Source organism: Monopterus albus, unplaced genomic scaffold (assembly GCF_001952655.1).
Source record: "Monopterus albus unplaced genomic scaffold, M_albus_1.0 scaffold299.1, whole genome shotgun sequence".
Classification (NCBI taxonomy): Eukaryota; Metazoa; Chordata; class Actinopteri; order Synbranchiformes; family Synbranchidae; genus Monopterus; species Monopterus albus.
In genome coordinates, this window is record NW_018128179.1 from 70468 (window position 1) to 93446 (window position 22979).

Here is a 22979-nt window from a genome sequence, read left to right on the forward strand (position 1 = left end):
TTCGGGAAACACTGAAATAGAATACAGCTTACCTTCTCTCCAGGGAAAATGATCCTGTTTTTGCCCAGCATAGCTCTGAACTTGTGAATGAAGTATTCCTTGAAACAGCCCCTGACAGACAGAAAAAAATATTTGAGCAGAAGTGTAAAATAATTGTATCTAGTTACACTTCCAGTGGGCTAATGTTGCATTTTAAAATGCGAGGAAGGTGCATGGTTGCCAAAATGTCAGTTCAAGTTTGGAATCAAGTCTGTGCTGCATAGCTGTTTTTTTTTTTTTTTTTTTGAAGACGGTTTCCTTTCTTTTTGAGGTATTACTACAATTACCTATTCATAATTTTCAGTCATGTGGCTGAGACAACAATGGTGGTTAGTGTCACTACTATCTTGCCTATCCTGATGTCTCCTACAACTTGAACTCTCTGTTTGGGAGGTACAGAGATGGAACTCTGTGCAGTCTAACAGGACAAACTTTGCTTCCACTCTTTCAGTCTTGAGACAGTTCTGTCAACAGTGTACTCAGTCCTGCAAGAGGGTTTGTTTGGCTCATCTGGGATCTTAAGAACTTCTGCTACATGTCCATTCACTTCAAAGAAGTCTGTAATCTCGTGTTGTGTATGAATATTCTACACCAGTGCTGAGGGTGCATGTCTCACCTGCAGTATGCATCTCCTGCTCTGATCACCACAGCTGCACTTGCCTCTTTGCATTTGACACATTTCTTGGAAACACTTAAAAAAAAAGGGGGAAGACATCTTAAAATTCATGAGCAAGGCACTGATCATTTTCCCAACTTTTCCTCCCTGTTAAACTGGCTGTAATGACACCTAGTCTAACACACGTCTGATGTCATATTTCTAAACTAACAACATCTAGTAAAATAGTGTAAAAAAAACAAAACAAAAAAAACAAAACAACTTCACACTTATAAAACATGACACATATTTGACAGTGCTGACAAGTCACAGTTGCATTCTGTTCATCATCTTTGCCAGTCTCAAATATGAAGATGAAACATGAAATGTATTTTTACATGCAACATTCCCTGTCTTAGGTCAGTTAGGATCACTACTTTATTTTAAGAATGTGAAATGGCAGAATAATAGAGGAGAAAGAGATTTATTTCAGCTTTAATTTCTTTCATCACATCCCCGGTGGGTCAGAAGTTTACATACACGGTTAGTATTTGGTAGCGTTGCCTTTAAATTGTTAAACAATGTTAAACATCCAAGTTAAACATTTCAGGATGGCTTCCACAAGCTTCTTACAAGTTGCTTGTTCACCCATTCTTCCTGATAGAATTTGTGGAACCAAGTCAGGTTTGAAGGCCTTTCTCTCAAATGCTTTTTCCGGTTCTGCCGACAAATGTTCCATTGATTGAAGTCAGGGGTTTTGTGATGGCCACTCCCATACCCTGACTTTGTTGTTCTTAAGCTATTTTGCCACAACTTTGGAAGTCTGCTTGGGGTCACAGTCTATTTTGAAGACATTGGTGAATGAGCTTCAACTTCCTGGCTGATGTGTTGAGATGTTGCTTCAGTATATCTACATAATCTTCCTTCCTCATGATGGCATCTATTTTGCAAAGTGCCCCAGTTCCTCCTGCAGCAAAGCCCCCCCACAACATGATGCTGCCACCCCCGTGCTTCACGGTTTAGATGGTGTTCTTCGGGTTGCGAGCCTCCCCCTTTTTCCTCCAGACATAACGATGGTCATTATGACCAAACAGTTTATTTTTTGTTTCATCAGACCAGAGGACATTTCTTCAGAAAGTAAGACCTTTGTCCCTATGTATAGCTGCAAACCGTAATCTGCCTTTTTTAAATGGTTTCTTCCTTGCTGAGCATCAAATTCAACAACAAACCCTGGACAGATGGATAAGAAGGTCAGGACATCGGTGTATCAAGTCTGACCACCGCCGTGTTGCAAGTCCTCCTCTCTCTATGCCTCCCTTTCTGCCTCTCTGCATCCTACCTCCCCCACCCCAAACAAAAAACAAAAATAAAGGGCTTAAGCCCCAAAAAAAGCTTAAAAAAAGATATTTATGGTGAATTTTAAGCTTAATTGTCAGGTTCATCGGTGATGACATACAGACCTGTTGCCTGTTATAAATGTATATTAAAGGTTACATATAGCTGCAAAAACAGTAACAGCCCTGTTTGAAATTTTCTGTTTTTTTTGTCATGAAATGTGATCTGATCATCACCAAAGTCACAAATAAACACACACAATAATTCTATCATAATAAAATATTTTGCTAAATTTCCCAGAAAGGCTGGAATCAGTCTAAGATTTTAGATACACTTCTGCAAAAGGGGAAGCGACAGTGCGGTGGGTAGAGCAGTCGTCTCCCAACCGGATGGTTGAAGGTTCGAATCTTGGGTGCCTGCAGTCCACATGTCAAAGTGTCCTTGGGCAAAACACTGAACCCCCCCCCAGTTTCCCCCGATGGTTAGAGCCATCGGTTGAGTTGGCACCGCAGATGGCTGCCATCGGTTCTGTACTGGAAACAAATTCCTTGTGTGTAACATACTTGGCCGATAAAGGTGATTATCCACATGGATATCCTCAAGCAGATTCTGAAACATCAAACCCCTGATGATTAATGCCTCCAAATGTTGTTTTGTGAAGTTGAGGCTATTATCATGGGTCTCATGCTGTCTGCTGCCAACAGTTTAAGATACAAGACACACAGTGAATCCAAGCGCAAGATGGATCATCATATTTTCTTTTCGGCTGGCTTTTTGGTTGATAAGGCTACTGCCTGTCATTTTTTTTGTCTGCTTGCGCTGAATCGCCAGTTTTTTTTGTGGTCCATGTAACACATTTATCCATTTACGTTATTATACCTACTATGTACACTATTGGCCTTCTGTGTGAAAGTTTCCTTATATTGTTGAGCTGCAGTTAACATGTCAACAGTAAACCGTTATTGTTGCACTATGGTTCCACTTTTGTCCTCCGGGCACCGAACTGTTGTCGTTTTAATTTAATTGTATTAATGACCCATTTCTAATTTTCTCCGTTCATTGCGCCAAACCTGTCATGTCTTTATTACCCATTACTGGGGCATGCCCCATAACTGTGTGGATGCTGTAAAGCATCCACACTATGCTCTCCTGTTCTTTATTTATTATTCTGGGATCTTCCACCCTTTTTTGGCACTTTATAAGTCCAGCATACTTTCAGCTATACAGGCCATTGGGGTCTCTATCTGTTCAACTTTTCAAGGACATCCCTGCTTATATTTTTCTTTGTTATAATATTTATAATTTTTAATCTATTCAGCTTTATTTTTTGCAATACAACTCAATGGGAGCTCAAAGTGCTGAGTCAACGACAGTCTTAGAATGCCATCTGGTGGTCCATAAAATGCAGCTCAATCTCTCCCGTCTCTCTCCCCCTTTCCCTCTCTGTCTCTCCCCCCTCCCCCGCCCACACACACGTTCACACCTACTTGTTTTACCTACTTTGTGGGGTCCTATTGGACTAGTTTCACATCTTTAATAAGTTCAGCATACTTTCAGCTAGCAAAGCCATTCAGGTATCAAAATGTTCAGCTGTTCAAAGACATTCATGCTTTTATTCAGAATTTTCTAAACTTCATACTTTTGAAATATTTAGCTTTATTTTGAAAATCTTGCCCCATTCAAATGAATGGAAAAATTCTACTTCAGCATACTTTCATCTTTTTCAGCTATCAAATGTTGAGATTTTCAAGGACATTCATGCTTTTATTCCCAGTTTTTATAAAGTTCATACTTTCATAAAATTTGGCTTTATCTTGAAAATTTTAATTGAAATGAATGGGAAAATTCTACTTCAGCATAATTTCAGCTATCAAAATGTTCAGCTCTTCAAGGACATTCATGCTTCTTTTCAGAAATTTTCTAATCTTCATACATTTCAAATATTTAGCTTTATTTTGAAAATCTTGCCCCATTCAAATGAATGGGGAAATTCCACTTTCAGCTATTAAAATGTTCAGCTCTTCAAGAACATTCATGTTTCTCTGCAGAAGTTTTCTAAACTTTATACTTTTAAAATATTTAGTTTTATTTTGAAAATCTTGCCCCATTCAAATGAATGGGAAAATTCTACTTCAGCATGTTTTCAGCTATTTCAGGTATTAAAATGTTGAGTTCCTCAAGGACATTCATGGTTCTTTTCAGAACTTTTGTAAACTTCATACTTTTGAAATATTTAGCTTTATTTTGAAAATCTTGTTCCATTCAAATGAATGGGAAAATTCTACTTCAGCATACTTGCAGTTATTTCAGCTATTAAAATGTTCAGCTCCTCAAGGACATTCATGCTTCTATTCAGAACTTTTGTAAATTTCATACTTTTGAAATATTTAGCTTTATTTCATTCATGCTTCTCTTCAGAATTTTCACTTCTGAAATATTTAGTTTTATTTTGAATCTTTGAATGAACGAACCAATACTGATACAAATGATTTAGTGGTTCGATACAGGTGTCATGGTATCAATTGGACATCACCAGCGCATGCCTAAAGAAGTAAGGGCTGAAATATAAGCAACTTTTTTCTTTTAATATTGAGCGTAAATATGTTGGAAATTGTTTATTTTCATGTAATACTGTTGAGTATTAAGTATTAATTGAGTTGAGAAATAATACTGACTGTTAACAGAGAAGGGTTAATACTTTTATTTTTGTAGTTTGCCTATTCAGCTTCCATACTGCTGTGATAGAAACAGCCGTCCCTGGTAGGCTAGTGGTTAAGGAGCAGCGCTCTCGCCGCTGCGGCCCGGGTTCGAATCAGGAAAGGCATCTGGCGTAAAACACGTGCCAAATGTCAACATGCGAGTCGTCAGTGTGACAATTCACTGTGGCGACCCCTAAACAGGAAAAGCCGAAAGTGACTTTTTTTCTTACTGCTGTGATAGAAACAGGAAGAAAGATGTTGTTCCGTAGTCTGTTATTAATAAACCAGGGGACAGCGGAACAACTGTGTTTTTATCGTTTAGTTGCGTTCCAGTCCAACATGTAAAGACAGTCCGACAGACCTGTCCGTTCTTGAGATGTGGTTATTAGAAAGAATGTGAAAATAAAAGACAACCATTACAAACTGCAGGAAGCCACTACAGCAGTCATTAGACATCCAAAGTGCTGGTGGAAAAAGTAAGTGAACCTTTAGAATTAATAAGTGGTTGAACCACTTCTGGCAGCAGTAACCTCAAAAAGAGCTTCCTGTAGCTGTAGATCAGACCTGCACAATGTTAAGGAGCAAATTTGGATCATTCTTCCTCACATATAGGCAATTACAGCTGCCACCACAGGAAAGGTGGCTCTCTAAACAAGTCGCAACTTAACCGTGCGCGTTCATCAAATAAAACTACACCCCTGGCTGTAATGTGATTACTTACTTCGGGACCTCCGCGCGCTCCAGGTCACCGTGGTAGTCCTCATCCACCTGGCACATTGGGAAGATGGCTTTCCTCTTTCTTTCTTCTGAGGTTTGTTAGCGGTCGGCAAACAACGAATTAGTGCAGTCCACGACTAACTACTACTTTTAGTTTACCTGAAAACAGGTGTTAGGAAGACGTATCTCTAACTTTTACAAATGCAAATTCTCGAATAAATGAGGCCCTACTCACAAAGAAGTGTCAAGGTAAACCTGATACATATACCAATATACACACCCTGGCGTTTCTCTAAAATATCACCGCTTGGTATAATGGCATTAAATACATTCCTTCCCTGGACATTTTTTCTACAATGAGCACTCCTCTTGTGTCTCTCTTTGATGACGTAGGGAATCTTCTTCTTCATGAAAAGAATAATGCCCTACTGCCACCAACTGGACTATATTGGGATTACAGTAGATTACATAGCCTGTGTCTTAAAATTTTGTCTTTATTAAAACCTTTGATAAATACAAAAAAATACAAATCATTAAATAATAAAAATTACAAGACAAATTGTTTATATCCTGCCAATCACATTATCTGAAATAAATAATAAATCATTTATGGCAAATCCCTTCTCTCTGAATATGTGCAGCATCAGTGCATCTTACTGAGCGATTTAAATGTCCTTCTTGATCACAAAAATTGTTACTGTATAAGGCTATGTTTTCCCATTTAAATATTGTACTGCCATATAACCAAAGTTGAGACTAGATTTTACTTCCTCTGTACTACTTTTTTTCATCACCCCTACTATTTAGTTTGATAAAGTTATCACCCAGGTGTCTTTATCCCTACTGCTTTTGCCATCTCTCTTTCAGTCTGTTTCTCATGTATTTTACATCACTGTTACTCGCAGGTGTGCCACAAGAGATTTTATTCCCCATTAAAGAATATAATTCTGGGCCCCGCAGCAGTCCCCTGCCCACCCTGCCATCAACCCTATTATAGAGAATGTGAAGATACGTCATATTGTGTTTAATGCTGGGACCGAGGTGGGAGGTGCTATATTTACCTGCATACATTCTTGTTTTACTTGGCTAAAAAAGTTGCTTAAATCATTTAGATCTCACTTTACTGACTGTGGTATTTCAGAATGGATAACTTTAGCTGACTGTAGCTAACTTGTAGTGGACCTAAAGATCCCATTGATAAGACTCTGCACCCTGATCTCAACTCCGCTCTGCTCTGGGGTTTGAGACCTAATGCATGTTAGCAGCTGTTGGTATAAAACACAAACAGATGATGCAGATGATCAATTTCTGTCCTGTCTGTGCTCAAACTGAACACTAAAGTGGACGTTTGGATGTAGCTGAAGCATCTGCTACTGTATCTATCTGTATGGGATAGTTGTTTTTATATTAACTTACAGATGTATGTACTGGGCAGCATGGTAACATGGTCATTAGTGCTGCAACATCACAGCAAGAAGGTTCCAGGTTCAAGCCTGGTCACAGTCTATTTTGAAGACACTATTTGCTTATATATAAAAGTGAGTCACAGAGATACAGACAGGAAACAAGGGAGAAAGAGAGAAGGGGAGACCTGTGACAAATGTCAGTGGTGGGACTCAAACCGTCGACATTGCACATGCCCTGTGCAGCACACCATAACCATTCGGTTATCAGTAGGTCAAATTTGACCTACTGATCAAATTTGACCTACTTACTGTAATTGGCACACAGTTTTCCTGTGCAATGACAGAGTATAAGTGACATTTCAGCTCTGCTCACTTTCTGTTTTACCTGTTGAGACCTGAATCATTATACACTGTAATAGCTGTTTAAAATAACCTTAAACAATCTAATTTAACAATTTAAACAATCTGCTTCAGTTTGGTTTACTTACATCCCAGGATTATATCCAGTTTGAAATTATTTATATTTGAATGGATAATGTACAAGCCACTTAAAGGATAAGGCCGGTCATTTCCTATATTAACAGTATTTTCAGCTATTCCCATACAGGGACTAAAACCAACAGTGAATTGCCTCAACTACTCTACATTGTTCAAAAAAGATTAACAGCACACCAGGGAAACATGCCACTGCACTAGGTGATGTTTCCTCATTACAAAACACAAGATCCTGATATTTTTTAAAAATGTTGTCCAGAGGCTCCAAACCACTGTAACCTTTTACAGCGTCTGAAGTAAGCAAAAGGCAACTGCGCCTGCGTGAGAGCACCAGATATTTTTAACAAATATTAGGTTATTATTAGGGTCTTGTTTTTGTAACAAAGAAAAAGTCACCCAGTACGGTAGTGTGTTTCACTGATGTGTTTTTTTTTTTGTTTTTTTTTTTAGCATTTTTGAACAACAGCGGAGGTCTATGGCACAGACGAAGAAGCTAATCCAGAACAGACACGCTGACAGACATTAACCGTGAGTGGAGGCAGTTCATTGTTGGTGTAGTCGCTGTATGGGGAGTGCTGAATCTACTGTTAATATAAAAATGATCAGACTTATCCTTTAACCATTTAAGTGTTCTCTTCACACAGAGATAAAATATCTTCCCCTTGTATCAGTCTTACACAATACATTCCACTTCTTACACTGATTCATTATTTAGATACAAAATGTATATTTTTGTGGCTGCACCATTTGATCAAAGAAAAATACTAGATATATTATGAATCATTTAATACACATTTTCATGTTAAAGGAATATGTGTATGACATATATGGCCATTTTGAAAACTTTGGGGTCTTGACTAAATTGTAAATGGAGTGTAAACAGATGCAGGTGATTAACCCACTGCAAGGTCCATTGAGATGAACAGGTTAAGGAGACACTTGATGATCAGTACAAAGAAGGAGCAGTTCCACCGCCTTCACAAAGTACAGCTTCAGTGCCGGCTGCTGTGTTGATTAAAATGTAATCACATGAAACACTTTTGAACAAATTACTACCAAGAGTATGTTAGTAAAAACCATTGCTTCAAACAAGGTCAGATCACCTGACAGCCTCTGAAACCCTCTTTCTGACAGACAAATCAGCTGCTTCACACAATATTTGTAACTTTCTGACATTGTACAAACTGGTTTTCTTAAACCAAACACAGACCTTACAGGCACACATTCACCTGCTGTTTTATTACGTGTACAGTGCTACCGTGAGCTGAGGTTAATATTAACCACTTTCCATCAGTGTCAATTTAGCCCTTGAAATTGCTTAATCTCAGTGGAGCTCTTAGATAATTGGCCATTTATCTGTCTCTCTAGAAAAGTCATTATGTACTCATGCCTTTTTCATATTCTTTAACAGTAAACAGAGCGGTAAGCAACATTGTCTGGTCCATTTATACAAAGTTACCCCTGTGTTAGTTCAGGTTAGCTAGCCAACCCTGATTAGATAACTTGTAGTTTTCTTGTCAAGCATTTTGTTTGATAACAATAATGATGGAATTCCTCCCATCTGGCATCATTTGAGCCACTGCTTTTGGTCCACAAATAGTGATCATCTCCAGGCTGTATTTGTATTTGTGACAGAGTAAAAAAGCCATTAATCTAACAAAGACCTTCTCCAGCTTAGAACAGCCACTGATGTTGAACCATACAACTGCTGGTTCTCAAACATTATAGCAAGTATGAGTCCAGAGAGCATACTCTGGCCTGAAATGGTTCTTACAGTATGTGCAGTCTGTGTTTCACACTATGTTTCACCAGTCCCTTCATTCTATGTGACATACTCCTCATCATCGCTAGGTTCTGATTTGATGTAGTCTGGGTGAAGCAGAGAAAAGTTTGGTGCTGTAGTCCTAGTACAGACATACCACTCTTTTATGTTAGACAACTGAGGTAGGGCTGGGTTGACTGAGCGCTGGCTTCTCCTTGGGGTCCGTCCACCCTGCTGCTTCTGAGCCAGCTGACTCTTTAGGCCTGACAGTGAGAGATCCAGAGGCATTGCCACTGGAGACGAACTCCGCAGCAGCAGGTCCACTTCACTGGCTGAGCTGATATTCAATTCATGATTAGACAGAAGGGGAAAATGAGCATTTCTGTTGACAAGTGATGGAGACAGGTGATTTATTTTAAGGTCGAGGGGCTCCAGGAGATCCTGATGAGGTTGCTGGAGTTGATGAGGGATAGAGTCGTATAAGTCATGAGGTTCAGAGGTAGGTGACGACTTGACGTGAACCTTCATATGTTTGCGCAGGGAGCTGGGGTGGGTGTAGGACTTGGTGCAGCCCAGGGCCTTGCAATCATAGGGCTTTGAGGCTGTGTGGACCTGTGAATGCTTCTTCCGGTCACTGCTGTTGGCAAAGCGTCGCTCGCAAAACTCACACTGGAATGGCTTCTCACCTGCAACACAAACATCACATTCACAATTATCAAAGTCTAAAATGGGCTTCCTGAGTACTGGTACAGTTGAAGAGATACTTTAGTGTGTCAAATATTCCTCCACCTCTCACCCATATTTAAACCTTCACATCTATTCCTTCTTTAAATGTCACCAAGTGCAATTTGACCCACAGTGTGCGGCCTCAAGGAATTCTTATTAATATATGTGAGGCTGTGTTCAGGAAATAATTATGCAATTTTGAAGATTGAGAACAAAAACAGGGGTTCTATCTTCACAAAATGAACAGCATAACAAATACATAAATTAGGGATGTCCTGATCCTGTTTTTTTGGCCCTGATACAGATCTGATTTGTTTAATATTACGTATCTGCCAATACCGATTCCAATCTGATATTTATATTTACCTACATTAAATGTTCATTAAATATCTGACACACTGAAGTTGAAATTAATCTGACACACTGAGCTTCTTGATCCAAATACTGGATCAGGCCCTGGTTCCAAAATATTAAGTTTATTATTATTATTATTATTTATACAAATAAAAGACTAACTAGGAGCTGGACAACACACTCTCAGAGCTACAGATTCATTACAGGGCAGCTACTAACTACTACTTTTTATCTGTATGTGAACACACAGTTTGTGTATCCAGTCCAGTTTAGACATCCCTGTCTGACCAGCGTGTCTATACTGAAAGCACAGTGTGTGCAGCATATAACATCTAGCATGCACAACTGGGAGGCTCACGCTCGTGTCTGTGTAACAGATGACAGCTCATGTGTTTAAAGTGCTTTTGCTTGATGCATTACAAAATTTTGGTGCCGTTCTGGTTGGAACTAGTGAGCTTTGTTTTGGTGGCTTTTGTGGTGCGTTGTATGCACGTAGTTCTACAAAATAGACCTGAAGCTAAAAACAGGTTTCAGGTCACAGCTATGAGTAATATGTCCAGCCACACACAGGCAGCTGGACTGATTAATACTGCAGCTTATCAGTTGCGTGATGTGTGTCTCAAAAAGCAAGTGAGTCCACTCAAATACAGGACTGTAGTTCTAAATAATGATCAGAAATAGATCGGCTTAATTCTGGCCAATACCAGTCCTGTGAAAAATGCCTGGATTGGCGCTGGTACCGATTCCTCCTTTGGACATCTCAAATATAAAGAATATCAATAACGTTTTCAGTAATGAGCAAAGACAATGAGCTGCATACTATAAAAAATTGTTTTAAAAGTGATATAAAAAGATTTCTTTTCAGAATATCATTGCTGTGACCTGACTGATGAAAGTATGGCAATTTAAGAAGCAGATGTCTATATGTAACGGAAAAGCAGTGCCTCATTTATAGATATTGCACAGTTCACAGATGACCCCCCATTTTAGACATTAGACCTTAGGAATGTTGCTGAGAATGCCAACTAAAGGTGGAAAGTTGATGGGTTGTACATGGACATGGATCCATATTGGAGTACTTGGGTAAAATGCTGACAAAGTTAACTTGACAAAGAATCTCAGTGTTTGTTTCTGGGTTTCCCTGGTCCTGGTGTTAAAGGGATCAGTGCCTGGAAAAATATTGCTCAAATGGATTGATCACTTATGATCTGCACCTGAGGGATGCCATAAATGGATATAAGGGATGGCTGATACCACTTTTTTTTTTCAGACCAAGTACGAGTACCGATACAAGTACTTAATACAATGTTTCTTTTATAAAGATTGCAATTACCCTATAAGTGCAATGACTTTAGAGATATTTTCATTTTTCATGAGGTTTACTTTCTGGTTGTGCTTAAATAAAATATATAACAGGAGACTGTGCAAATTCAACCTTTTTGTGAAAGCACACACAGCACTGCCACCATTCTAATCAAATATAACATGCAACTGTGGCCTACACAACATACTGTAATACAATGGTTTTTAACGTTTTTAGGGGTGTGCCCCTCTATTAGAATGAAATAATTGTAAAACTCCTGCCCAGAATGTCAAAATTTAAGAGCGCGGCATACAACAGTCAGCAATTTGGTAAATGGTCTTATACAATTTAAATCGTAACAAGGGTGCATGCTCTTACTTTAAAGTGGCTAATGTTTGTAGCATCATCCTGTTGGACACCCTGCTGCACTGCTCTAGAGGAGGTGCTCAGTCTTATTTCCATATACAGAGTTCATTAGATTTAGCCGTTAACTACATAAAATTAGTTTTTGTTTTATTCTCATACACAACGATTCACTACAGTAATGAGCACTGTGTGGTTTAGTGGATGAACAGGACCACAGGGAAAGTGAAGACGTCGTATTTCTACAAGTTTGTTGTGTTTTGTGTTCTGCTTGTTAAACAGGCTTTTGATTAATTATTTTCCCCATTAACATTACTGTTGGATTTTGTTGCATATGCAGCGTTGACATCTCTGTAAAAAACAACCTCGTCTCTTCTCCAGTGTGTGTCTGTCTCACACAAAGCAGAGCTCCCAGTCAGTTGTTCTTTTGTCATCACTTAGCTTAAAATATCCCTGAACCACCTAATGACCTGCTGAAACAGCATGAGGTTAACACAGTGTTGTCATTAAATGGTATTGTGCATAGTATTGGACAACCTTTTTATGTGTACAAGTACTAGAGGGTGGTATTGGACCCAATACTGGTATCAGTATTGGTGCATCCCTAATAAAGAGATATGTAACCTACAGGTTTAAATGTAGCATAAGCGATTTCGTTTAGACTTGGATATTGCTCACAAATATTGCATTGAGGACTGACAGTTTATAACAACAAAAATTTGCAAACTTATAAGTAAGATTTGAGGGTTTAATTCTGAGCTATCTGGTACATACATCTAAAATTTTCTGCTTTATGATTATATTTATTGTTCTTTCTATCCCTTCAAGTGGTTATTTGCGGTCATTGTGAACGAGTGTTTCTGTAGTCCCAAGTACATTTTCATTTATTCTTACACATGACATTATTTGGGTGTGTGAAGTTCTCCTATGTTATGTACTATGTCCTGAACCAATGTTGGATTAGTTCTTGTGGCCGCTGTGTATGTATCGCAGGTGTTGTTTTGTGTTTTTGTATTTAGAAGCATATAAGAATATTAACAAAACACCAATTTCCCTTTTAGCTACTGTAAGAATGCATTCTTTCATGATCTCATATAAATCCAATCAAGCTAAAATACATTTTAAAACTCCACTGGCAGTTTATTAGGTCCACCTAGTTAAAACCAATGCAGTTTTATTCACATCCTTGCAGTAAACCCTACTTCCTTGATGATTCTGACATTCTGTTTTTGTTCAAACTCTTTCAGAGAGGCACTGATTAAACTTTATGGACATGGTCAAGGCTGCAGCCTGAAGGTCCTGTTGAAATTTATTGTATTATACTGTGACGTGTTTAATATTTGTCCACCCTATTTATATTTATATGAGAGTAAATGGTACCACTTTCTAATTAAGGCAGCCTGTATAAAGGGCTTATTCATTTTAAGTATCAACTATATAAATTAATCATTTATTATTCCCTTGTTAATCTATTTTAGGCCACTAACAAGACCATTGTTTGAGTTGCCAAGTTGTGGAGAACCTCCATGGCTGATAAATGTCCTTCATCATTACACTTAGTTTTAGTTCATCATATTTCTTGCTTTCTAATAGTGAGCCAAAGTGAGTAAATCATCTGCAATTTGATTTGTTAGCTGGTTTCTTAAAATACCAAATTGTAAATTAATGAATTTTTGTGGGTTGTTTTGGTATCATCCCAGTTCAGGAACATATGCTGAATACCGTGCTAATAAAACCATAAAATGCCCCTGTAAATACTTTAAAAAAAGAAAAAAACACCAGGCCAAAGGACTTTTAGCCTACCTGGCAACCCAAGAGTTGCTCTTATTGATGACTTTTAACTGATATATAAAGCAGCATTGAATGGTTTATTAACTTTTAATTAACCAATAATTACTGATTTATAGAGAGTAAGTAGAAAGTGGCGCTGGGTAGCCTACTCATCCTTTTCCTAATCAAGCTGCTTTGTGCTGCTTCCTGACACCTTGCATGTTTCCTGAGCTGGGTTTAGAGCCATGATTCCTCTAGGAAACAAGGAAACAATGAAGGGTGGATGTGAATTGGTATTGAACTCAGCCTGCGTAAATACGGAGGGGATTCCTAGTAGACAGGGAAAATCTCTTTTAACCTCTTTATTGTCCGTCTCTGTCAGGAGGGTCCTGTGTTGACGGATGGTTCGGGTTTAAAGACTATAATGACTGGATAGCAACGCTGTGTAGTCATACAATCATGAAACCCTACCAGTGTGCGTGCGCGTGTGTATCTTGAGATTCTCGGAGCGTGCGAACATCTTGCCGCAGTTGGGAAATGCGCATGAAAACGGCTTTTCCCCGGTGTGCACGCGAATGTGGTTGATGAGTTTGTATTTGGCTTTGAACGCCTTCCCGCCACGCATACACTCGTCCCACATGCAGACATGACTGAGGGTCTCAAGCCCCGCTGCTACATGCTCGGTGGTGACGTGGTCAACAAGCTCTTGCATGGAGCTGAAAGTTTGGTCGCAGACTGACGTTGCCGTCCTCCCAAGCCTCTGTCTCGATGAAGTTCGGTCAATCCATTTGCAGACCAGCTCCGTTTTGACAGTGGGGCCTTTCGAGAAATCCAGCAGGCCGTCCATCCCACTGCCAGAACCATTGTCGGCAGAAGCGGAGATGTTAGGGGCTCTGGACAAGGGTGGCGAGACGATGCTAGAAGCCCCGGAGTTGTTGTTCCCAAGCGGAGAGACGAGGCCATTGTGCCTGGCCACTACAGCCGTCCGCTTCATGCTCAGCACGGCGGGCTGCCCCGCTCCTGTCGCCAACTTAAATCCCTACTTTCACGTAAAATTTGTTTAATCCAACTGGTAGAGCGTTTGCTGCGCTCCTGCTTCCTTCTTGCGTCTTTTGGTGAACGGAAGAGCCCAAGCGGCAGTGTCTTTACCCCCCGCAGTTCAGTGTTAGATCCCAAGAGTCAGAGCCTCCATGCTTTTATTTACTGTGTGAATGGAGGTGAACGGAGTCGGAAGAACACAGCAGGTGGTGTCCCAACACTTTATATCAGCGTCCTCGTCTCCTTTCCTTTCCCATTCCTTTCTTATTTTTCAACTAATAGATTCACAAATTAGGCCCATAGTAATATGCACAAGTAAACACAACGTCCATTATACCCTGTCGTGATGGTCATTTGGTAACTCAACATTTCATATTTTGTGTTGAAATGATGAAAACTAAATGTTAAAATGTATGTTAGAAAATCTTCATAACTGAGAAGCTTGAACCAGTGGATCATCTGTGTATCATTCATTCATTTGTTTTTTGGCAATTTGTGTAGCCTGTAAACAAAATTTCTCACCAATCATCATTAAATGGTTGGTGAGAAAATTCCAGATTTTTCCCCCCCCACACAGTCTTATTTTTGTCGTTTTGGTCTACATTCCCATTAGTTAGGATAGCAGCTTACTCGCTAATTTCATGCCTGTTATTATTTTATCTTTTAATACTACCAACAACTCTCCCAAAGAGACATTTAAGCAGAAAATCTTCATAACTGAGAAGCTTGAACCAGTGCATCATCTGTGTATCATTCATTCATTTGTTTTCAAAATAAGCCAAAAATCAAAACATGAAAAAAAACTAATTTTTTCAAATGAGTTTTTTTTTTCTATACAAATGATACACAAATTCTATAGATAATGTAACAGAAATTCAAACAGTGCTTTACTGGATGTTTTCTTTTGCTTCTTGGATTTTCTTTTACTGCTGATTTGTGTTAACAGCTGTTTGTGCATTAGTGCTTTTCTGTGAGCTGGCCTTACTGGAGCAACGAGGGCAGTAGTGCACGAGAGACATTTCTGTGTTAACTGACATGCTTAGCTGTTTATGTTTAATATGTACTGTGTAATATAAAAGGGTTCATTATGTGGTCAGTGCATGAGCTGTAGGTTGTCACACAAGTCCTGATTTTGAGTTTCAGATGATCTTCTGTTAAGCACCATGTTATAATAACATAAGAAACATAAAATTCATCTGTTGTTGTTGCAAATAAATTTTAGGCTGCATGGGTTATAGAAGACAGGCATTTGTTTACATTGTTGTGTGCAGCCTTAATAGGCTATGCCCTGCTGGTTTAACATGCAGTTTTTATGGGAAAAAAATAGCCCATCCACTTTTGTATCGGCCCACTTAATATACAATTTATGCCTACACCACTGAGACACAGTAGGTTTTATGCTTGTGTCCAGTGGTGCTACGACAGCTACCTTTTGTTAATGCAGCATTATTAAATTGTTAAAATATGTGTTCATATGCAGACTTGAAGTAGTAGTTAGTATTTGCCGTGCAGTGAATCTGTAGCTCTGAGTTTGTTGTCCAGCCATTCTTTCCTTCACATCAAAAATTTAAGCTAATAAGCTCAACATTTTGGAACCAGGACATGATCCAGTATTTGGATCAAGAAGCTCCTTAAAAATATAGTGCGCCAGATAAATTTCGTATGTCAGACATTTAATGAACTGTAGATAATTATAAGTATTGGACTGGAATTTGCATCGGTCAATACTTAATATCGATCTGTATTGGGGCCAGAAACAGAGGTTAGGATATCCCTAGTTTTAGTCTCCACTAACTTGATTTTTCCCTGGGTGTCTGTCTCTCAGTCACTCAGTGCCTGCTTCACTGTGGTAATAGTTATGTTTTATTTGCCATACACTCTCTTCAGACGGAGCCACACTGGACAGTGTGGTTTATTCACTTTCAGTTGTGTTTTTGAACAGTATGTGTCCTGTATGTTATAGAATGGCAAAGCCTAATTTTTGCAATACAATCTTTTCAGAGCACACTAGTTCATTCTAAAAATAAAATGTTATATTTGTTGTTTTTTGTTGCTTGGTCTACAGTTGTTGCTTGCTAAGTCTGGATTGTCAAAAGCTTCCTGAGGGGCATGGGTTTTCTCAAAAAATCTTTTTCTAAATATACTATTTAAAACTGTTTTTCTACAACCATATCCCCCCATTTTAAACCATTATATCCAGAGCTAAACAAATTGTGTTTTTTAAAAATTTGTCTGTTCTTAACAGACTGTTCTTTTTAATTTTATGTTGCTGATTACAAGATGCTATCAATTGCAGCCACCACTAGGGAGGGCTGCAGCCCTTGTAGCACCCTGATCCCCATGCTAGTGTACCTAAGAGCCATTCTTTTTATCTTTGTGGCCAAATTTCATTGCCTATGCACTGAATCTACTCCACTAACACAGAAAGCAAGCAGTGGTGGTCAAGCAAGCGAGTGTGTGAATGAGGAGAGGGAGTGACACAAACCAAAGCACTGAACTACAGAAATAAAACATCATTTTCTGATTATGGAAGTTACATTCTAAAGCACCCGTAAATGTGGCCTCCACAACCTTGCAGGGAGGATTGTGTGTGACAGTCAAAATATCATGTCACTATTTTAGACACCGCTGAGTGGTGTACCATGGAGAGTTTTTCTGTGCAGCTAGCCTGCTCCAGACCAGGCTAACAGCCAGGCTTGATTATTCCTGGTGCCTCATCTGTTCTGCCAACAGTCACTCTAATCAGAAAACAATGCATTTTGTACAGTTATGCTGTAGGTTGTGATAGCCATTGTTACTGATTGTGTTAATGAAGACTGCTGCTCATATTGTTGATAGAGGTTTGATGAATATTAGTCATTATTGCAGCTGTTCAGGTGATTAAAAAGGGTTGATGTTTACAGAGTTGCTTTCAATGAGGTCACTGATAAAGGCAATATATAGTACTATATACATGTTCCTTTCTTTTCAATGATATCTACAAAAACAGTGCAAGTGTTGTCACTTACTTCTGCAGACATCAACATCCTTAAATTTCACATGATAAACATATTAACTATATAGGCTATATTCAATAATTAGATTTAAATTTAGCAAATGCCAAGTTCAGGAATTTGTCTTGTCACTTTTATCATAGGCCTGTATGGAAATGGATCCATTTGTTCATGAAATAAATCTCATTCACATTAACATTACCTAGACAAATAAACACCAATTAATAACATTACCTAGACAAATAAACAAATAAACACCAATTAAATAAATAAATGAAAACAAACATTAAACAAACAAACAGATAAATAAATAGCAAACGGAAATAAATAAATAATAATAAATAAATAAACCCATGCAAACATTCAAAAAAACAAACAAATACATAAATAACTATTAATCAACCAATCAAACAAATATTACAAATAATAAGAAACCAAAATATGTCTTACTGGTAAGAAAACCTGTTAGGATTTAATGAGGGTGTACTTATTTCTGCTGAATTTGAGTGCATGCCTTGAGATTTTTGTAAATCAATCATTCTAACTGTTAGAGCTGTAATGAACAGTGTTTCGAAATAAATGGGCTCTCAAACTAAACCTTTATTCTGAAAAAATCATTCGGAAGTTGTAATAAATGTAGTTCCTGTTTGAGGAACTGCACAGGGCTATCAGAATATTGTACAGTCCATGTAAAGCCAGCGATGTCGGAGTCTCCGGACGCTCGCAGCCTGGTCTCTGTTTCGTCCCAGGTCAACCTGATGGACGTGGACACGGTGAGAGAAACTACTTATTCTACTGTGATGCAGTGGAAGACGTGAGGGACAACTGAGGGTGTGCTGCCGCGGCAGTGTGTTGTTTTCCCAGCGTCTGTATACCATGAGATGTGGAGGTTCACAGCGGCTTCTCTTAAATTATGATCGAAAAACACGTTTAATAATGAACCCGCCATTAGCTCATTAAAGGATCGAAGGAGGCCAAGCTGCGCATGTCTGACGAAGCCATTCGGCTCGTTCGAGATGCGCGGGCGCTTCGCCTGGTAGCGGACAAGAACGGGGGGCGGTGACAGTCCGCAGTCAAGAGGGCTGTTTAGGAGCTTTCCACCAGCCTTCAGCCTGTTCAGGAAGTCACGGAAGCACTCACGTGCTGTTGGGCCTGATCCCAATTGAATTAATGTGATCAAACCTAACTTTTCAGCTTGTACTCAGGGTCCAAACTGTTGTTTTAATAACGTTCTTCTGTGTGACAAGAGAGTGATAGCATGCTGGTCTATGTGACCTCCATACTACTACTCAAATATTGCGCTTGGAAATGTGTGTGGACTACATTTCTCATATAATGCACCATCATATCAGTTTGCTGCTGTTTTTGAGCTGACCAGGTTTGATTTGTTATGAAACTGCATAAATAAATTTGTAGCCATTTTTGATCTGCCAGATATTTAGCCTGCCACTGCTTCACTTCTGTACAGATGCCATTTTAAGACTCTTCACAGCAGCTTCCCAGAGGCTTTTGTGTCCCTTAATACTTCAAGAATGAATTAATATTGTTCACATTGTAGAGCAGAGCTATCACAGGCTGTCTGCACTCTATGAGAACTGTCAGCTTCTCTGACTCATAGTCACACATTTACTTTAAACATTCATAAACATTCATAATGCAAATACCCACTAATACAATCACAGTCTCTGCAATTATACAAGAAATGATACATTTCTATAAAACATTATGTTGTTGATCCAACATCTAAGCTGATCAGGTGAGAGTCTCTCCAAAAACTGCAGCTGCCTCGGTCCTCTGAGAATATCATTGCTTGTGTAGATGTGACGTCAGAGCAAATTGGACAGAAAACTACCTGGCATGAATTGTGGGTCAGTCTCTGGTGATCGTTTCTGCACAGTTCTGGGTTATCTTGAATGTGCCTATTGTAAGGAAGGCTGTTGAAAGGGGGAGGTCAAACCCATTTTCTTGTTTTGAAAAACAGTTTTTTTTTACTGGATCAAATCAACATATGTATGGCCTGAGGATCTTAGGCAGTGATTACAGTCCTAAGGAATTAACAAATTGAAAATATAAGCAGGAGCCAGACCATTCAAGGCTTTAAAAACAAGTAGTAAAATCTTAAAATTAATTCTAGAACTCACAAGTAACTAGTGAAGGGCAGCAAGAGTTGGTGAAATGTAGTCAGATATGTTCGTGCATGTTAAAAGTCTGGCAGCAGCGTTTTGTATCAACTGAAGTCAGAGTATTGTGCCTGCTAATTCCAGAATAAAGTGCATTGCAGTAATTTAGTCTGGAAGAAATAAAAGCATGTAAGACCTTTTCTAAGTTTGCAGGGGAAAGGAATGACCTGATCTTTGTGAGCTGTTTCAGTTGTGCAAAGCAGGATTGGACCGCTATGGTCACCTGAGTATCAAAGGGCAAACATCAAGACCTCTTTAATTATCAGATAGGGGACCCAAAACAGAGGAGAGATTACTAGGGGTGCTCCGATTGATCGGTTGCCGATCATAATTGGCTGATAATTGCTTTGGGAAGTTTGATCGGCTGTCTCTGTAATGGCTGATATAGAAAAGCCGATCAGATGACGCAAAACTCGCGAGACAAGTTTTTTGCGCTGGTAAAATGGCTTCTCCAGTTTGGCAATTCTACGTGGTGTGTGAAAAAGACCCAACATTAGCAATCTGCAACCTGTGTAACAAGCAAATTCCACGAGGCGGGAAGCACCTAAAGCATTTTAACACCACGAACCTCATCAGACATTTAAAGGTTAGTCACGTAAAGGAACATGAACAGTTTTCAAAGTTAAGCGCTAAGAGAGAGCGGGAGAGTTCAGCAACTCGCGCGACAGTCACTCAGCTGCCAGTAACAGAGACATTTCAAAGACGGCAACCCTACTGCAAGGACAGTAAGAAGCATAAAGAAATATCAAACAAAATAATGGAGTTAATATGCCTAGATCATCAGCCGCTGTCTGAAACTTTCAGTAAGGGTTGTAGTGGATGGTAGCTTGTTTTAGAATATGAAAAAAAGCAAACAGAGGAATGTGCTTAGTTTTCTAAAGATGCTAATGAGATTTTGCATAAAGTCACTGAAGCTAGTGGAACAGAGGAGAACCGGATGTGACAACACAATTTCAGCTCTCTATATGCTGTTTCACACAAATCTAATGTAATGTGATTGTTCATAGCATGCCTTATGTACTGTAGTTTAGTTGTCTTTTCCTTCACATTAATTTTAGTAGTTGCACATACTGGAGGGTGTGGCGTGTGTTCATGTTTACTATATATTTCGGCAGGCTATCACGGACAGTGAAATGAGAGAAATCCCAAACACTTCCCAGCCCACACTTGTCCACTCACTGTGTGTCGTCATAGTAGTGAGCGTTCATTCCTCTGCTCAGCCACTGACATCTGAGTGAATTGGGAAAGAATCCCACTCAGCCCCCACCCTCTTAACTACCTGTTTCAACTACACCCATCCCTCCAGGGGGCTGTAACCTGCCTAAGTAAATTGTTGTCAGCCTGAAAATAAGACTCAGCTGCAAAATAGGTGACAGATGACAAAGACAACAAATGGAAAACACAACATTAATCTTCACATAACCTCAAAGAAACACTCTTTTTTCCTCACATACGACACACACACTCCCACACTGTGTGCTACAGATGCTACAGTAGAGCTGAGATGCCAGGAAGCATAGGTGTGAGGTGCGAACAAGTGAGGTGAGAAATAAAAACACATTTTACAGCCCTGGCTTCCTCTGGTGATTGATAAGAAACTGGCAGTGTGGAGACCAACAAGAAGAGCAGCAACAAAAACAAGAAACATTAACATGAAACACAGAGGGAATGGTGAGCATTAACTTCAAAACAAAGTTCTGAGAATACAATGGTCACTCATTTATCCTGAAGCCCAGCAGATTACTAATACTGTCAGTACTGTGGCCATCGGTGTAATTATAATTACATTGGATTTTGAATCATTTAATTGCATGAAGTTTCTGGACATCTAGTTTTTTATTTCATTGAGGCAGACTATAATACAGGATGTATCCATGGTACCAGGCTTTAAGCAGACATAAAATGGGTGTCATCCTCATAGCAATTAAAATCAGTGTCATCTCTGTGCAAGATTTGCCCCAGGGGTAGCATATACATAGTGAACAAGAGCGGTCCCAACACAGAGCCTTGGGGAACCCCACAAAATAAAGGCACACAAGAAGTGCCTTAGATTTTGTTACTTATTTATCTACTTTATATTTCACTTGTATTTTTGTGGCATTCATGTGGACGACAAAGTAAGAATTTCATTGTACAGGGAAACACGTTTCCTAACTGTGCATATGACAAATAAACACTTTGACCCTTGAAGAGGAGGCATCTCCAAGTATTACAGAAAAGGACCTGTTGGACAAAGAAGAGATTAACCAATTTAGCGCCACATCACTGACACCAACATGGCTTTTCATACAGTTGATTGAGACATTATGGTCCACTGTGTTGAAGGCAGAACTGAAGAAAGGAGAAGTTGAGTATAGACCATTGTCAGCTGCATTCAGTTAGGTCATTAGTGACTATTAGTGAAACTTTTCAAAAATTTGGTCATTAGTCTTACAAGAAATAAGTTGAGTGGAGACAATATTTTCTGAAATCTTTGATTAAAAATGGCAGCTTGGAAATGGGTCAAATTCCTTTAAACAGAGAGGTCAAGAGAGGGTTTTTTTAAAAGGGGGTAAACAGTGGCATGTTTGAAATACTTGACAGTGTTCTCAAAACATTTTAATGCAAGCTTTGAAATCTCAAGAAAAGTATCCAAGAGTACCCTAGTATAGCTTGCTGTGGAATGGGGCTAGGTCAGATGTCAAACTCTGTCTATAGGGAACAGCAGGGTTTATCTGCAGATTTCTAATTCTTCTTTTAATAGAATAGAAGACAATTAGTTGACAGTGATTCCATGTATAAACCAGAGAGAGAGAAAGTGACAAGGTGTCCACTAGTGATGGGCATTTCACTCTAAAATGCTGTTTGATATTTGCTGGGTACTATTTGATAATTATTCAAAGTGCTCATCCCTAATCCTGTCCATCCTGGTCCCTCCTAAACAGAACCTCAACATCCTCATCTCTGCTACCTCCATCTCTGCCTCTTGTCTTTTCCTCACTGCTACAGTCTCTAACCCATACAGCATAGCTGGTCTCACTACTGTCTTGTACACCTTTCCTTTGATTCTTGCTGACACTCTTCTGTCACACAACACTCCTGACACCTTTCTCCACCCACTCCAACCTGCCTGCACTCGCCTCTTCACCTCTTTCCTACACTCCACATCACACTGGACTGTTGACCCCAGATACTTAAACTCCTGCACCTTCTTGACCTCAGCCC

General features: G+C 39.2%; 3 protein-coding genes across 7 annotated transcripts in view; 1 reads left to right on the forward strand and 2 right to left on the reverse strand.

Annotated features, from left to right (window-relative positions):
• ctu2 (cytosolic thiouridylase subunit 2 homolog (S. pombe)) overlaps positions 1-5814 on the reverse strand; it is a 23026-nt gene extending 17212 nt beyond the window's left edge. For 2 of the 5 annotated variants that reach the window (XM_020623426.1, XM_020623423.1), the window contains exons 1-4: positions 5666-5814; positions 5390-5474; positions 656-730; positions 33-111 (exon numbers count right to left, since the gene is read on the reverse strand). In XM_020623426.1, coding sequence (XP_020479082.1) covers positions 33-111; positions 656-730; positions 5390-5474; positions 5666-5795 — 369 coding nt within the window. In that variant the 5' untranslated portion in view covers positions 5796-5814. Of the gene's footprint in view, positions 1-32; positions 112-655; positions 731-5389; positions 5545-5620 lie in introns of all 5 variants that reach the window. The other 3 variants (XM_020623429.1, XM_020623428.1, XM_020623427.1) reach the window with 3 other exon arrangements.
• Positions 5815-6733: 919 nt separating this feature from the next.
• Positions 6734-15079, reverse strand: zic2b (zic family member 2 (odd-paired homolog, Drosophila) b). Its single transcript, XM_020623417.1, has 2 exons — positions 14036-15079; positions 6734-9734 (listed from the first exon to the last, which is right to left on the reverse strand). The coding sequence occupies exons 1-2, from the start codon at positions 14556-14558 to the stop codon at positions 9109-9111; spliced, it is 1149 nt and encodes a 382-aa protein (XP_020479073.1). The 5' UTR covers positions 14559-15079; the 3' UTR covers positions 6734-9108.
• Positions 15080-18210: 3131 nt separating this feature from the next.
• The window catches only part of vps8 (VPS8 subunit of CORVET complex), a 135468-nt gene continuing 130699 nt past the window's right edge, over positions 18211-22979 (forward strand). Inside the window, exon 1 of the mRNA XM_020623435.1 lies at positions 18211-18368. Coding sequence (XP_020479091.1) covers positions 18297-18368 — 72 coding nt within the window. The 5' untranslated portion in view covers positions 18211-18296. The remainder of the gene's footprint in view (positions 18369-22979) is intronic.

Coding starts and splice junctions, on each gene's coding strand:
- zic2b (XM_020623417.1), bottom strand. CDS start 14,558: ATGAAGCGGACGGCTGTAGTGGCCAGGCACAATGGCCTCGTCTCTCCG. Junction 9,735..14,035: donor ACACACGCGCACGCACACTG/GTAGGGTTTCAT, acceptor TTTGTGTTGCAG/GTGAGAAGCCATTCCAGTGT.